This window comes from Manacus vitellinus, unplaced genomic scaffold (assembly GCF_001715985.3).
Source record: "Manacus vitellinus isolate BGI_N305 unplaced genomic scaffold, ASM171598v3 scaffold_24_pilon, whole genome shotgun sequence".
NCBI classification, from domain to species: Eukaryota; Metazoa; Chordata; class Aves; order Passeriformes; family Pipridae; genus Manacus; species Manacus vitellinus.
The window spans coordinates 6,526,737-6,542,861 of NW_021939798.1; the positions used below are offsets into that span (position 1 = coordinate 6,526,737).

The following is a 16,125-nucleotide window of genomic DNA, read 5'->3' on the forward strand; positions in this document are numbered from 1 at the left end:
GCACCCCTTCTGTGCCCCCCTGCATTCCCTAAGTTGTTTTGCAGCGCCCTGTACCCCGCCCTGCATCTCCTCCTGAATCCCTCCTAAAGCCTCTCCTTCATTCCCCGGCATCCTCCCTGCATCCCTCTGCACACCCCCGTATCCTCCCTAAATCCTCCCCGCATTCCTCCACCCCCTGCATGGCTTTACATACTCTCCGCACAGCCGATCTGCACCCCATCTCACACTTCCTTCTGCATCCCTGTATCCCGTCCCTTCATCGCCGCACCCCTTCTGCATCCCTGTATCCCAGCCTTACATCCCTGCATCGCAGCTCTTCATCCTCGCACCCCTTCTGCATTCCTGCATCCCTGCACCTGAGACCTGCATCCCAGCCCTGCATCCCTGCACACCATCCTTGCATCCCTGCACTCTTCCTGCATCCTCACGCCCCAGCCCTGCATCCTGCCCAGCAGCAGAGGAGTCTCTGTGGTCCCCTCCTGCCCTTCACTCCCTTCCCCATGAAGGGCCTGTAACCACCCTGCCCACACCCACACCCTCCACCCACCCCTGCACCCCCGGAAGGGCATTTTCCTCTCTGAGGGGATGTTCCTCTCTGAGGACATGCAGGTCAAGTCCCACAGACGCTGTTCCTGCACCCACAGCTGTCAGGTGTGTCCCCAAAGGGTGCTGGTGGGGGGGCAGCCCTGGGGATGGCAGTCCTCTGCCATGGCTGTGCCAAACTGGAGGAGAACAACCTCCCCTGAGCCTCCAGTTGAGTGGAGAGGACTTGTAGGGTCCGGGGAGGGGGAAGGAGGTGGACTAAGTGCCACTCAGAACTGGGGCTGGGAGTGGGGGCACCAGCAGGGACTGGGGTGATGGTGGTTGTGCCCTGGGCCATCGTGGCTCTCTGTGAAGGCTGAGCTGCCCTGTGCTGAGCAGGGAGCCCAGGACCCTGTTTGCTGTCACAGGTGCACGTTCCTGACGGGGCTGGCAGCCATGGCCACAGGGGGGTCACCCAGCCCCCCCGGCAACCCTCGTCACACCAACCGCCTCATTAACGAGAAGTCCCCGTACCTGCTGCAGCACGCCCACAACCCCGTGGATTGGTAAGAGCAATGGGAACCTTTCCCCCTCGTCCTCCTCCTCTCCTGGTGTCTGTGTGGCTTAGGAACTCGCTGCCATATAGAAGCCCCCCCAGGCTCAGGGTCCACCCTCCTGAGCCAGCTCTGGCTGTCCTGACTACTCTGACCAGGCAGCAGTTCTGGAGGAGCCTGGTCCTGGCAGCTGGAAACCCTGAAGTTCCTTTCTCGTCTTCCCCCCCACAGGTACCCTTGGGGTCAGGAAGCCTTTGATAAAGCGAAGAAAGAAAACAAGGTGATATTCCTGTCAGGTAACCAGAAACAAGACATATTTCGTGTCCCCGTGGGTGGTTCAGTAGATGATCAGATAAGCTGGGCTGCATCCCAAGTAGCCATGTAGGTACTGATGGACACCAAACAAGAGAAGACCACGTGCTGGAAAAGCTCTCTCCAAAAGTGGGCTCACCTGGGAGCAAGATTTGGCAAGATTTTAAGAGGAAGAGCTGGAGAGCCCAGGGGGCCTTACCCTTCCTTCTGGAGAGGCCCAAAGGAGCCCTCCTTTCCCCTCCTCTCCTTTCCCCTCCCTTTCTTCTCTAGGGGGGCAGTAGCTGTTGCCCATAACAGGGCTCCCCATCTCTGAGTGATCTCCCCATCACTCAAATGTGTCCTGCTCCCTGCAAAGGGCCATTCCTCACTCACCTGAGCTTGTTTTCAGTGGGCTACTCCACCTGCCACTGGTGCCATGTGATGGAGGAGGAGTCCTTCAAGAGCAAGGAGATTGGGGAGATCATGAACAAGCACTTTGTGTGCATCAAAGTGGATCGTGAGGAGCGGCCAGACGTGGACAGAGTGTACATGACCTTCGTGCAGGTGAGGGAGGCACGGGCAGTGCCCAGGAGGCTTTGACTGGCTCCCTCAAGTTGAGGTTCTTGGTCACCTTCCTCGGGCAAGAGGAACCAGTTTGTGGGGTGGTATGGATGGGGCCATCTTGGGGGTGGAGAGAAACACACCTCTGTCCTCGAGTGAGGCTCTTGGATGTGCTGGAGGGGCAGAGAGCAGAAGGTGCCTCTTGCGTGACCTTGGTGCGCCCGTGATGTGTCTTTCAGGCCACCAGCGGTGGAGGTGGTTGGCCCATGAGTGTCTGGCTGACCCCAGATCTGAAGCCCTTTGCTGGGGGGACGTACTTCCCTCCTGAGGATCGATTTCATCGCGTTGGTTTTCGGACCGTGCTGCTCCGGATCGCAGAGCAGGTGCGGGGCAGGAATGGTGTAGCAGCCAGTGCTCAGCCAAAAGGGACCCAGGGAAGTTGGTCTGGGCTTGAAGGGTGACTGACTTAGGCGATACAGTTGTGAGGAAGAGTATCCTAGAGAACATGCCAGAGCTTTGGCTGGGTTGGAGGTGGATTTGAGCTGATCTGGGGAGGGTGATCAAGAGCCAGAGATGGGTTTGGACTGACGCAAGGCAGGAAACAGAGAATAAAAACACGGAAGAACTGTCTTTCTCCTTTGCATCTTAGTGGAAGGAGAACAAAGATGCCCTGTTGGAGAGCAGCCACAGGATTCTGGAAGCATTGAGACAGACATCTGAAATCCGTGCACAGGGCCAGGAGTCACCCCCACCATCCAAAGAGGTGATGGACACCTGTTTCCAGCAGCTCTCCAGATCCTATGATGAGGACTACGGTGGCTTTTCCCAAGCCCCCAAGTTCCCCACTCCAGGTCAGTGTGGCCTCTGCTGCTGAGCCCTGTCATGGGGCAGGCAGTGCTGTGGGGGCACAGCCCACCCCACAGCCTCTCACTTTCTCCCTGTATTTCAGTGAATTTGAATTTCATGTTCACGTACTGGGCCCTGCACCAAACAACTCCAGAGGGTGCCCGGGCACTGCAGATGGCTCTGCATACCCTCAAGATGATGGCTCATGGGGGCATCCATGACCACATTGGTCAGGTAGGAGGAAATTCTTGGGGGTAAACCCCTGGCATGCCCTGGAGATGTGGGGTGGAGACGTGTCCATGTGGTCTTTGCAGGGGTTTCACCGCTACTCCACCGACCAGCACTGGCACGTCCCTCACTTTGAGAAGATGCTGTATGACCAGGGGCAGCTGGCAGCTGTGTACAGCAGAGCATTTCAGGTACAGCTGTGGCATCCCTCTGTGAGGGGTGAGCCCACTCATGCTGGCTGGGGAGGGCTGGTTTGATTTGGGGAGCAGCTTCAAAGCCTGTTCCCCAAAATATTGCCCATCCCATGGGCATGGAGCAATCCCATGCTCCCCTTCATCTGCTGTTGTTTAAACAGAAACACTGCACAAACCCGTGACAGTGTAGCCCCAGGGTTTTGAGCATAACAGGGGAGGGAACAGCCTTTGGGCTGGTCTTTGCAAGTCAGCAAACAAATGCTGCTGCCTCTGACCTTGGTGTAACCTCAGGGTTAGTAGATGATTAGTATACACTGATAGTAGATTTGTATTGGAGATCTCACTCTGAATTCATCCCACATTTCAAATGCCTGGACTTTCAAGTGTGACTCACCTCTGCCAACTCTTTAGATTGGAGTCTCTTACTTTATCTTGCTGTGTCTCCTGCCTCCCCCTTGCTCCTTGTAACACTGATGTCCACCCTGTGCCTCCCTCAGATCTCTGGTGATAAATTCTTTGCCGATGTTGCCCGTGACATTCTGCTCTACGTCTCACGGGACCTGAGTGACCAGGTAGGTTGTTCCCTGAGCTGAGCCAAAGGGATCCACTTACCCTGCCCTGGAATGTGGCTTGGGCCTTCTTTTCCCTCTCTCCCTCCCCAGCTGAGCTCAGTCTGGGGCACTGCTGAGGCTCGGTGGCTGGACTGCTGGCCAAGCAGTGATGGGGAGCTCTTTGAAGGTGCTGTCCCGGTAGCTGGAGGGTTTCTCTGCTGCTCTTTTCCCAGGCAGGAGGTTTCTATAGTGCAGAGGATGCAGATTCCTACCCAACCATCACATCCAAAGAGAAGCGAGAAGGAGCTTTCTGTGTGTGGGAGGCCAAGGAGCTCCAGGCTCTCCTCCCTGACCCTGTCGAGGGGGCCACAGAGGGCACAACCTTGGGGGATGTCTTCATGCACCACTATGGAGTGAAGGAGAACGGCAACGTGGACCCCATGCAGGTGAGGGAGAGCAAAGACTTGCCTGGTACCGGGAGCATTGGTGGGGGACCCGCATCCCTGGCCATGGAGGGATGGCAGAGCAGCCCCAAAGCACACGGGGTCTGGCCCCTCCCCAGTCGGATGGTCTTCATAGAACTCATTTCTCTCCCTTCAGGACCCCCACGAGGAGCTGAAGGGCAAGAACGTCCTCATTGCCCGGAGTTCCCCGGAGCTGACAGCAGCCCGGTTTGGGCTGGAGCCGGGCCGGCTGGATGCCCTGCTGCAGGAATGCCGGCACAGGCTGTGCACAGCCCGGGCACGGCGGCCACGGCCACACCTGGACTCCAAGATGCTGGCAGCATGGAATGGTGAGAGGCAGCTCAGCTCCAGGGGCATGTTCCTTGGCTGGACCCCTCTGCGGCTCCCTGGGGCCAGCACGTTTTGGGGGGCTGGTAGCAACGAGTCCTGCTGGGCCTGGAGAATGCCCAGAGAGGCACGGGTGGGCTGGGATCAGGGACTTTGGGGAAGCAGCCCCACACCTGCAAGCTGTGAGGCTGTGGAGCATTGGGATATTGTTCTGGCTTTATTTCCCTCCCCAGCTGCCAGCAGAGAGCAGCAAAACTCTTTTCCTGGCTCAGCCCAGCTGCCCTGACTGGGCTGTGGGGAAGGGTACTGAATTGGGGACCCAGAATCCAGGCTGGCACAGAGCCCATCCCCACTGCTGCATGCACAGGGGGAACCACAGCTCTGTGTCTGTCTGTTTGGGCATCCTGCTGCAGGTTATACTTCAGGACCCCAGGCACTGTTCCCAGCAGTAAATCCCTAGGTGTCTGGATCTGGAGCTGGTGTGGGCTGGAGTTATGCCACCTCCTGCAGACATACTCTTAAGCCCTGTTTCTGCCCACAAGCAAAAGCTCAGCTCCTGCTGGCCTTGCAGCGCTCTGCCTTTCTTTTTGGTGACAGTAAGTGACTTCCTTAGTGATTTGAACTGAGCAGAAGAACTGGTGACTGAGCCCTGACCTGCTGGCATCAGGGAGGATGAGCTTCACACTGAGCGTCCTTCCACTGACAGACACAGACTCCCGTGTGCCCCTCTGAGCCCATCCCTGTGTCTGTGCCTATGCAGGGCTGATGATCTCGGGCTTTGCCCAGGCTGGGGCGGCCCTGGCTGAGCAGGGGTATGTGCAAAGGGCTGCACAGGCAGCTGCATTCCTGAGGACACACCTTTTCGACCCCGACAGTGGGAGGCTGCTGCGGAGCTGCTACCGGGGCAAGGACAACTCAGTGGAGAAGAGGTGAGTGTCAGTGTCTGTAGGTCAACTGGCCACTCTGCAGGTGCTGCCCAGACTCCCAGCACAGCCCATCCTCCTGTCTTCCAGGCAGGACTGAAGTGGGAGGGAGGGAGGCTTTTTACTTTGTATAGAACCGCTTCCAGTGCAGTTAAGGATGTGTTAGTGCCCCCCACCCAGTGAGGAGGGATTAAGGTTAAATCCTTTCCCATTCCTCATCCATGATGGCAGGAGTCTTCTCCTGCCCTCATCTCCTGTACAGAACCCTGGGGCTGAGCTGTGTGATGATTTAGCACATCCACTGCTTATCTTGGTGGCATCTCCTTGGGTCGCAGAGACCACTAGGCAGGGCTTTGTTGGCTTGGAGAACATTTACAACCTGGTCAGTGTAGAGATCCTGATGCTCCTTCCCCATATGCCCCCGCAGTGCTGTGCCCATCCAGGGCTTCCTGGAGGATTATGTCTTCGTCATCCAAGCACTCTTTGACCTGTATGAAGCCTCACTGGAACAGGACTGGCTGGAGTGGGCCCTGCATCTCCAGCACATGCAAGACGAGCTCTTCTGGGACCCCAAAGGCTTTGCGTATTTTTCCAGCGAGGCTGGTGATCCCTCCGTGCTCCTGCGCCTCAAGGGTGGTGAGCTTGGGGACGTGGCCATGACCTCCATGGGTGATGGTGTGGGGCAGCTTCAGGAGGACAGGGGCGATACCAGGCAGGAGGATCAGGCTATGGGGTGGTGAGGCACTGGGCTGATGGGAGTTGTTGTCCCCTGCAGACCAAGATGGAGCAGAGCCCACCGCCAACTCTGTCACTGTCACAAACCTGCTCCGAGCAGCTTGTTACTCTGGCCATATGGACTGGGTGGAGAAAGCTGGGCAGATCTTGGCTGCTTTTTCAGAGAGGCTGAAGAAGATCCCGATAGCCCTGCCAGAGATGGCCCGGGCCACTGCCATCTTCCATCAGACCCTCAGACAGGTATGGGCTGGGACTCAGTGTCCCCTCTGGGACCTGCTGCAGGGAGCGGGCCTGGCGGTGGTGTGGGTGCAGTCACAGCTCTGTTTTCTCCCTCCTGCCACTCACATTCCCCCTGGACAGGTCGTTATCTGTGGGGATCCCCAAGGAGAAGACACCAAAGAGATGCTGCACTGCGTCCGCTCTGTCTTCAGCCCGAACAAGGTAGAGGTGCCTCCCACTTGCCAGGCCTCCCCTGGCCCCTGCTGCCTGCATTGGTGGTGCTTCCATCCTTTTCCTGGTGCTGCTTTAACATCCATTCTCCTCCTTTGTCCTTCCTCCCTTCCAGGAAGCATCCTGTCTTTTCCAGAGCACAGGCAGCCCAGCCCATCAGTAGCTGCAGCAGCAACTGCTTTTGCTGCTGGCTGTTTACATTGCTCTCAGCCTGAGCCCAGTGCTTTCCCAAGGGAAAACCTTTCATTCTGGTGCCAGTGTGTCATGCCCGGTGGGGATGTGTCATGCCCCATGCAGATCCAGCCAGTGTGTGGGTCACCTGTTGCCTGTAGCCACCCTGGCATCCTTGGAAGTAGCAAGGTTTGCTCCAGCTCTGGGTACCCCCAGGCAGGAGGGGCTGGCATTTCCCAAAGCTGGTGCTCATCAGGTGTGGTAGGCAGTGTCCCTGCCCTGGGCATGATGGCTCTGACCTCAGCAAAGCTGTGGAGCTGAGGGAAGTAGGACTGGGCTGTGGGTGAGGGGGCTCAACGTTTGGACCAGATTCATCCCTACCTCTTGGGTCCTGGTGCCAGGGACTGGCATGTTCAACCTCAGCACGTGGCAAGCTGGTGCTGAGGCCAAAGCACCAGTTTTCCTTCTGTAGCCCCAGCTGGCATGAACTGTGGAGGGCTGAGCTGTCAGCACAGGATCCCCTGCTCTGTCCTCACATTAACTCAGCCCACGGGGCTGTCACCCTTGACCTTCTGTCTGTGTGCCCAGCTGTGTTTAATGCCGATGTTGGAGGAGGGACACAACTCCCAGGAGTGTGAGTGGGGCACACAGCTCTCCTTCCTCCCACCATCACCTGGCCAGCAGCACCCCCAGCCATGCTGGTCCCTGTGCCATCTTCAGGGCCTCTGCTCCTGCACTCTTCCTGTCTCCCTTTGAAGGATTACAGTGGGTGACCCAGTTTGCAGGGACAGGAAGTGCTGTGGTGGCAGTGGGCAGCCCGGCACTGCTGCTGATAACCCACTCTCTGCCCACAGCTGGTTCAGCTGTTGGTCCCCCAAGCCCATGTCAGGGGCAGCTTCAGGGTCTTGAGCAGAACGAACAGCACAGCCATGTCCCCTCCTTCCCTGCAATTCAGCTCCCTCCTGCTAAGCTGGTAACAAGCCTGGCTGGTGGGGATGCTCCCTCCCCAGGGGCAGGTCTTTCTCCTTCAAGCTGTTGCCTTCCTCGGGGTAGGGAAGAAGGTGAGGGCTGGGTGCTCTGGATGGATATTTCCATGGGGGAGTGATGTCACAGGGTGCTCAGGGGCTGCCTCAGCACAGTGGTGCCTGTCTGGGCTGCATGCAGGGGGGCTGTGCTTGGTGGGGCTTGTGGGGGGCTGAAGCTGGACCCTGGTAGCTGGCAGGGTGGGGGTCTGGCCCTGTTTGCCCCTTGCCTGCCCTTGCATCTTCCTTGTGTTGCAATGGTGGGATGGAACTGAAGCTGTTTCATTCAGTATCTTGGGTTTGTTTCCTGGAAGAAGGATTGTGGCTCCAAGAGGAGCAGAGCCCAATGAGCACGTGTCTCTGCTTCCCCAAGCACGAGTGTGCAGGAGCAGTAGGAGCTGAGCAGCATGTCTGGGAGTAGCAATGACTCCTCACCTTGCAGAGGGGATGGAGGGAAGGTGAGGGAGAATCCCACCGCTCAGAGGGTCTCACTGCCTTTGGGAGCAGCCTGCTGCCTCCTGACTGCCGTCCATCTTTCCGTGCTGCATCACATGGACATGTGGGTGCTCCTTTTCCCACCCGCCTCCTGCACCCTCCAGCTGCTCCTGAGCTCTCCTTCCCCATCCTGGGAAGCTGACTGAAGCAGAGCAGTCCCAGGTCACCTGCTCCAGGGACATGGCAGCTTTGGGAATTTGCTTTGCCAAGGAGTTGGGGAGACATCATTGCTGTGTCCCCTGCGCCCCCACTCCCTCAGTGCTGGCAGGGCGCTGGGGGCCAGGCTCGTCTACAGGAACACAATTAATTAGGTCGTTCCAGTAATTAATTCCTTACAAACCTCACATTGGAATCTTTGCTGTAACGAGATGCCAGTGATAAAATGGCATTGAGGCCATGGTTTTAAGTGGACCCTGGGCCAGAAGGAGGCCTTTGCCACAGGCGGCTGCTGTGGGGCAAGTGCTCTGGGGTGATGCTGATGGCTATTGCTCAGAGTGTCCTGGTGCTGGGAGCACAGAGAGTTGGATCCCTGCTCCAGGGCTGAATCTCAGCTCCTGGTATAGATCCCTGCCCTGTTAATGGTCTTTAGGGTAATTATGAAGGATCCCATTATCTCCTCAGCTGCAGAGCGCTCGCCTGCCGCTCGCCTTCATCCTGGCCCCGTGAGAGGACCTTGGGGAGCTTGTGAGAAAAATGAATAATGAATTTCAGATTGGACATGAATTGGTAATTAATCACTCCTGGAATTAATTCCAGACAAAGGCGAGGGGGGAGGAAGTTGGGGGGGAGCAGGAGGCAGGCAGGGAGACGGGCTGAGCCAGAGCTGGGTCAGGGCAGTGGCCAAACAGATGTGGGGGTGATGGGGGACAGGACAGGACTGCAGCAGCCGTTATCCAGGACAGGGACCTGGGGACACAGTGGCCCCCTGGGGACACAGGAGTGTGGGCAGCCCCTGCCAGGTACAGGTGAGGCTGTGTGCACATCCTTGGGTGTCAGTGCTGGGTTTGCTGCTGGCCCCAGGGCTGGTGCAAGCGGTGCCGGGGCGGGAGATGTGTGTGCTGTGGGAGCAGAGTTTGGTGTTGGCATCCCTTGTTGGTGTTGGTATGAGTGTAGTGGCATGTGGTGAGTGTGTCCATGCCCGGCAGGCACTGCAGCGGGTACATGTTGCTGGGCTGGGGCTGGGGTGGGCAAGGGTGTGTGTTCTGGCAGCAGGATGCTCCTGCCATGCCTTGGGCCTTGGGAAGGGCCAGCATTTTGCTCACCCTGTGCATCAGTGTCACACGAGGCTCTCAGCCAGCTCCTGGCCTTCCTCCTGATTAGCCTGCAAGCCCTGAGGCTTTAACAAACATTTTCCCTTTCAGAAAAGCTAATTATCCTGGAAGCCTGGCCATCACCCCTGGCTGGTGCTGCTGTGTCAGCTGGGAGAGCCCCTGACCCACAGCCAGTGGCTGAGTTTTTTGGGAAGTGTGGAGGGGGGCAGGAGGAGCTGGGCTGTAGATGGGATGGGGTGATGCTGCAGCTGGTTCTGGGGCTACCCCTGGGCTGGGCAGGTATTCCCAGGGAGCCAGCTGGCTCAGGCAGCCCCCTCCAGGCTGGGATGTGCTGGTCCCTGTGCTCCATCCTGGCTGCCAAGTGTCTGGAGCAGACAAGGAGGCAAAGCTGCCACATTTCCATTGCGCTCCCTCCACTACAGCTGTTACAGGGATGTGACCACCGTGGGACACAGGCATGGGTGCCCTCAGCTCTCTGTCCCTCCCCATTTTGGGCAAGCACATGGGGGGGACACTGCCAACCCTTGGCATGTCAGTGGGGAGGGAATGACCAGCTGTCTGTCACTGTCTGGCTGTGCTCTCCGGCTCTCACAGCTCCTTTTCCACAGGTGTTGATGCTCGCAGATGGAGACAGCGCTGGGTTCCTCTACCGCCAGTTGCCTTTCCTTGCGTCCCTGGAGAGGAAGGATGGGAAAGCGACCGCCTACCTCTGCAGCAACTTCACCTGCTCCCTGCCTGTCACCTCTACCCAGGAGCTGCGTGGGATGCTCAGCCCATGAGCCCCTCAGCCCTGCAGGAAGGCAAGAGGGGGGACAGACTGGCACGGGACCATGGGAGAGCCCTGTAATAAAGCCACCCTGAGCACCATCCCAGATGGTTCCTGGCAGTGCATTGGGGCTGTGCCCTTCCCCACCTGCAGCAGGTCGGGGTCTGTCACTCCAGCACCGTCTCGGCACAACCCACTCTGGTCCCCGGTGCTGATTTTGGCACGTCCAGGAGACACCCACGGAGGAGCGTATGAACGCACACTTGTGCTCGCTGCCTCTTGCCGAGGAAAAGGAAAACAAATTAAATATAAATCCCAGCGTTAATGGAGAAGTCAGATGGGAAAACTATTAGGGTTCCTATAGCAACCGAAGGTAACACTGTCAAAAGCACCTGGATGACTTGGGCGTCAAGTGCTCTTGAACGTGTTACTGGTTACGACAGCTGTGGTATTTTTCCATTACAGAAGAGATTGTAACATACATTAAGTTAATATATAGTGCATGAAAAAACCTGCTGATTACAACTGATGAAAACTTTATTCTCACTTTGTCCTCCCCTCCATCCCACCTCACCCTCCCTGCTTCCAAACAGGTGAGTACCAGGTTTTCAGCATCCCTCTGACACCCTGAGCTCCCCTGGTATGGCACCCCGTGCCCAGGCTGGCCGGGTGCTGTCATCTGGCAGCAAAACAGCACTGCCCACCAGCTTTCCAGTGGGTTGTGCCAGAATTTTGGGGGTAACCAGCCAGGAGAAATGCCTTTGAAGTAAAATTGGAATTTTGCACTTCATCTGAATGCTTTCTATGCTTGTGGAAGAGGAGGGGTTTTATTTTCTCTCCTCTCTTGGTTTTAAAAGCTGAAGTGTTTCTGGAAATCCAGCTGAAAGTTGCTGGTTTGGCAGATGGCTGGCTGCTTTCCTCTGGGTTTTTTTGCTCTTTTTTTTTTTTTTTTTTAACTTGGCATCTCTGCTGTGGGGATTGATTTGACACCCGTCCTCAGGAGTGCTCGGAGCGAGTTGGTCTGTGTCTGCTGGGAGAGCATCCTCTGAGAGCAGGGCTGGTGCTGAGTGCCCGCAGGGAAGCCCAGACATCTCAGATGCCACAATGGCAGCTGTCCCTGAGGTGGCACAGGGCTGGGGGCGATATGCTGAGCCCATTTCGGTGCCCACCAGCCCCCTGTGGCACAGACACAGGGTGCCTTTCCCCCACACTGTCTTGCTTGTCGGCGCGTCTCTGTAAGCAGCCGCTGGGCAGAGCTGTGCTGTGAACCTCTGTCAGGATGAATTGGGCTCACCTCTCAATAAAATAAACCAAAACAAAAAAGAATGAAAAGTTCTCTGTGATGAATAACTGCTGTTGTGGCACCTCTCTTCACCTGGCACCTCTGCCTCGCTCCCATCCCCGGGTGCTGGTGACTCTGTCCTTTGTGGCCCCACTCTGCCCACCCCCAGAGCCACCCATCTGCTTCAGCTCTTCAGCGTTTTGGCCTTGGCAAGGGGGGGGTTTGCTGGAGTTTGGTTGCAGCACCCCATTGCTGGTCCCCTCAGTATCCCCCAGCCAGGCTGGGTGCCAGGGCACCCATGGCTGCTGCTCCTCGGTGGTGGTCACAGTGGTTAAACCCTCCCAGTGACACTTCCTTTGTCATCCTTTTCCTGTCACCAAGCCACTGATTTCACATCAAATGCTGTTGATTTGCTGCAAGTGTTGTTTTCTGGGGCACTTACCAGGAGACAGGGCTAGTAGGTGCTGCCCAGCCAGCCCACCCTCTCAAGAGGGTGATGGAGTGTGGTCTCAGGGTTCAAGGGTCCTGTGCCACTTCACAATACCCATTTCCTCAACCTTTTCCTGTGTTCCCTTCAGTGGCAGATGCAGGGACTGCCAGGGACTCTCCCTGGGGCACCACAAGACCCCCCCTTCCCCACCAGCACGGAGGGTAGCTGGAGAAGCTCCCCCTGCTCCTCTCCAGCTGCAGAGTTGTCAAAAAACCCCTCTAAAACCACATCAAATAACTGATGTGCTGTTTTTCTCCCACCAACACTTGGGTTTGCCATCAGGCTGCTCTGGAGGGCACAGCAGGACTTCATCACCCTGCCTGGGGCTCTGGGCTCACCTGGAAGCCCTGAGCAGCCATGGATGGAGAGAAACAAGATTTCCCCCTTCTTTCTTTTTAATATAAAACCCCCCTTTAACATCTGACACACTGGGGGAAGTGCAGTGCACCCCATTGCTCAGCCCACCAAGGCAGCTGGGAGGGCTGACACCCACCGTGCCCCTTTGGGGGGTCCAGGATGCACAGGCAGGCAGCCACCCTTGCTGCACTAATGAGGCTTTCCCTCTAATTATTATTCTCCAGCAAAGCCAGCACTGGTTCTGGGTCTCTTGGCTTTTATCTCTGCTGGCATTGATGTGACATCAATGGGAGGCAGGCTTTGAAAGCTGTTTGTTGTTTGGGATGTTGCATCTGTGGGAGTGGGGGGATGAAGAGGGGGTGTCCCCAAGCCTGGATCCAGCCCTGCTCCAGTGTCGGTACCCCCCCATCTGAAGCACATGGGGGGGGGGGGTGCAATTTGGGCATCCCAGCCTTTGAGAAGGTGCATTGGGCAAAATAATGAGGTTTTCCCACCCGGTTGTTTCCCACGTGGGTGCCCGAGCGTGGGTGCCCCGTTCACACCCGGTTAATTCACGCGTGAACACCCCGTTAGGGCACGGCTCAGCACCCCGTCCTGCCATGCTTGGGTGGCCAAACAGTCAGCACCTGAGCACCGATCTGCTCACGCCTGAGTGGCTGATTAGCTCCTGCCTGAGGGTTATTTTGTGCATAAACAGGCAGGTTTTGGTAGCTGGGGGCTGCTGCAGGAGGAGGTTGGGAAGTGCTGCTCAGTGGCTGCTCTGAAAGTGATGGAGAAGCACCATGATGCCCTGAAACATTAGGGGAGACTATGACAGGCAAGTGCAGGGGGGCAGGAGGTATGGGCTGGTATGAAGAGTCTCTCTGTGCCAATCCTAAACTGTCAAGCCCAGTTACTGCAGTATTCACCCAGGGGGAATTTGCAGCCAGCAAGCTGCCATGGTGAGTCCCCTGAATTCTAGCCTCCTTTCTGGGGTAATTCGGGGCACTTGCTGGGGTCCCCTTGCACCAGGAGGTGGGTGGGGGCATGTGTTGTGTTGCAGCAACCCTCTTCCAGCATCCCATGGAGCATCTGCAGGCAGCAGGGAGGCTGGGGGGGCTCAGCAGCTCTGCTACCTCCTCCCTGCCCCAACGTTTGCCTTGCACAGACGTTCACGCCATCCAGCTCCAGTAATTCCAATATTCCTGACAAGTGAATTTGCAGCTGAATCCAGCCAACATTTTCTCAAAATGTGCTTTTTGATTTTTAAACTGACTTTCCATGCAGATGGGTGCCAGGGACCTGAGGGGGGAGGCAGAGCCAGACTGTGGTGTGGGGACTCTGTGGGTGTGTCCCACTTGGCTCAGCTGCTGTCTCAGTTTCCCCTCCCACAAAAGCATGTCCAGGTCATTCCTGTCCAAAACATCCACCACCCCGGCATGGTCCTGGAGTGTGTGCCCTGCCTGGCCTCTCCCAGAGGCCACCACATGCTCCAGGGCTGTGCAGGGGAATTTGCAGCTCTCCCCAGGCTGGCTGCCATTGCCAGATGCACGGGCCAAGGTGTTTTGGGGACCATCATCCCCATACAATGCTCAGCTGCCCCAAACAGGCTTTGCACTTGTGGGCAGATGCTTTTAACCAGTTTAATACTTGGAGGTCTCCCACTCCTGCCTGGAAGCCTCAGGAATCCCATCAATTTCTCAGGGGAGTGTCAACCTCTGCCACGACTGGGAAGGCGGGGAGGGATGGGGAGGGATGGCCAGAGGCCCCATGGCATGGAGGGAAGCCATCCACAGCGATTAAGGGTTATGCAATAGACACTTGGCCATTACACGGTCACTAATCCTCCTTTAATATAGTTTCGGTGTTTACTGACCGCAGTGACTACTGCATTAAATCAAAATTAAATGTTTTTATTGTGGAGGCTTTGCATGTCTGGGGAGGAGGGTGCACGTTTATGGGTGTCTGGGTGGGAGGAGAGTTTTGGGGTGCACACAGCAATCAGGACCCCAGTGGAGGGATGGCCCTGTCATCAGTGTGGGGATGTCCCCAGGTGCTGTGCCAGGCTGTCAGTCCAGGTGAGGTGACAGTGTGGCATCTCCACTGCCTTTGGCACTTTGTGAGCTGCTAAATTAGAGGCGAGAGATGCTGAGGGCTCCCAGGGAGCCTGGGCTTCTAATCAAAGGGGAACAGGCTCTGCTTTCCATCTGGGGTTTCATCCAAGGCTCCAGCGAGGGTTGAGGCTGCTCCTCTCTCTGTGGCTGGGGGGGGATTTTGGGGTTAACCCCTTTTGTGCTGCAGCCTGGAAGAAGCATGTAGCAATACTTTATGGTATAAGCTGAGGCAGAAACCCACATCAGGAACCCCAGGGCTTGAGGAAAGTTGGAACTGAGAGGCAATGCCCAGGCTTTGGGGCCAAATCTCCTGCAGGATGTGTCCTGATCTATAGGAGCCGGATTTCTGGCTGCAGGATGGATGTCCTGAGGCAACTTCCCCACTGCCTTTGGGCTGATGTATGTGGGCTTTACCCACAGAGGAGGAACCTGAATGTCCCTGAATGACCCAGAACTCTCCTCCCCGTCCCTGACACCCATGAATCTGGGACAGGCAGAGCCGGGCTCACTGCAATTATCCATGGATTAACGGCAGCTAATTTAGTTTGAGTCACAGAGGCTAAATTGGATCGATATGTTGGGGTGAGGAGTGTAAAAGAGGAATCAATAGGTATTCAGAAATGCAGAAATCGGGCTGCACGTCCCTGAGGGATGATGCTTTTGGGGCCGGGGCAGTGGCGATGCCTGAGCGATGCGGGGCTGGCAGGGCGAGGTGGGGACGTGGGAGCCGGGTGGCAGGCGATCCCCCGGGCGATGCACGGCAGAACTGCAACTCAGCACAAGGCTTTCATCGGGTTTTTGCAGCTCAGCAGACTGGAGGCTGCCGTGACAGGCGCGAGCTGCGGCTCTGCGGGATCGGAGGCACGGGTTTGACAGCCGGCCCCCGCCCCTGCCGGTGCGTTCGCCCCCGCGCTTTGCCGGGGACGTCATGGCTGTGAGGAAACTGCTCTGATGTTCAACCACAATTTGGGAACAAGCTGGCTCGGGCCGTCCTCAAGGTGTACATCAACCAAGCACTCTCACAGTGGTGTAAACTGGGGATGTCCCAGTGGCCCCCGGGGTTTCTGTGCCCCTGTGGTCGCCAGCAAGGGCTTGGTCTGTCTCCCTAGTGCTGCCTCCTGGCAGGGCAGCAGGGAGGGAGGCAGGGTCCTTTTTCATAGCTGACAGCCCATGAATATTTATAGCAGCATATTAAAACTGTCCACTGCATCCCAAATTAGTCACAGAGCCCTGGACAGAGCCAGGGCACTGGGTATGGTGGCACTGATATCACCCCTGGCTTTGTGGTGGGATCGTGCTGGTGTGGCCCCACAGCTGGGATGTGATGGAGCAGGGGGTCCCCATCCCTCTGGGGCTGCATGAGCAGCTCTCAGGTCCTGCCTTTGGACCAGCCCCTGCTCACACATACGACCCCCTTGCCCCTTCTAGGAGCCTGCTCAGGTGCAGGCAGTTCCCAGCTTTCTACACCTCTTGGCTCATCTTCCTCACCATCTCATGCTTTAGAACTCATGCTTCTGTGGCTGTGACTGGAG

The 16,125-nt window shown here is 57.0% G+C and overlaps 1 protein-coding gene across 1 annotated transcript; it reads left to right on the forward strand.

Annotated features, from left to right (window-relative positions):
• The first annotated feature begins 171 nt into the window (after nt 1–171).
• SPATA20 (spermatogenesis associated 20) lies at nt 172–11,703 on the forward strand. Its single transcript, XM_018073352.2, has 16 exons — nt 172–651; nt 951–1,088; nt 1,308–1,372; nt 1,777–1,931; nt 2,168–2,311; nt 2,578–2,779; nt 2,878–3,008; nt 3,089–3,193; nt 3,694–3,768; nt 3,981–4,193; nt 4,348–4,540; nt 5,299–5,467; nt 5,889–6,097; nt 6,237–6,436; nt 6,557–6,637; nt 10,214–11,703. Exons 2-16 carry the CDS (start codon nt 979–981, stop codon nt 10,382–10,384), a joined length of 2,223 nt encoding a protein of 740 aa, XP_017928841.1. The 5' UTR covers nt 172–651; nt 951–978; the 3' UTR covers nt 10,385–11,703.
• The last annotated feature ends 4,422 nt before the right edge of the window (nt 11,704–16,125 follow it).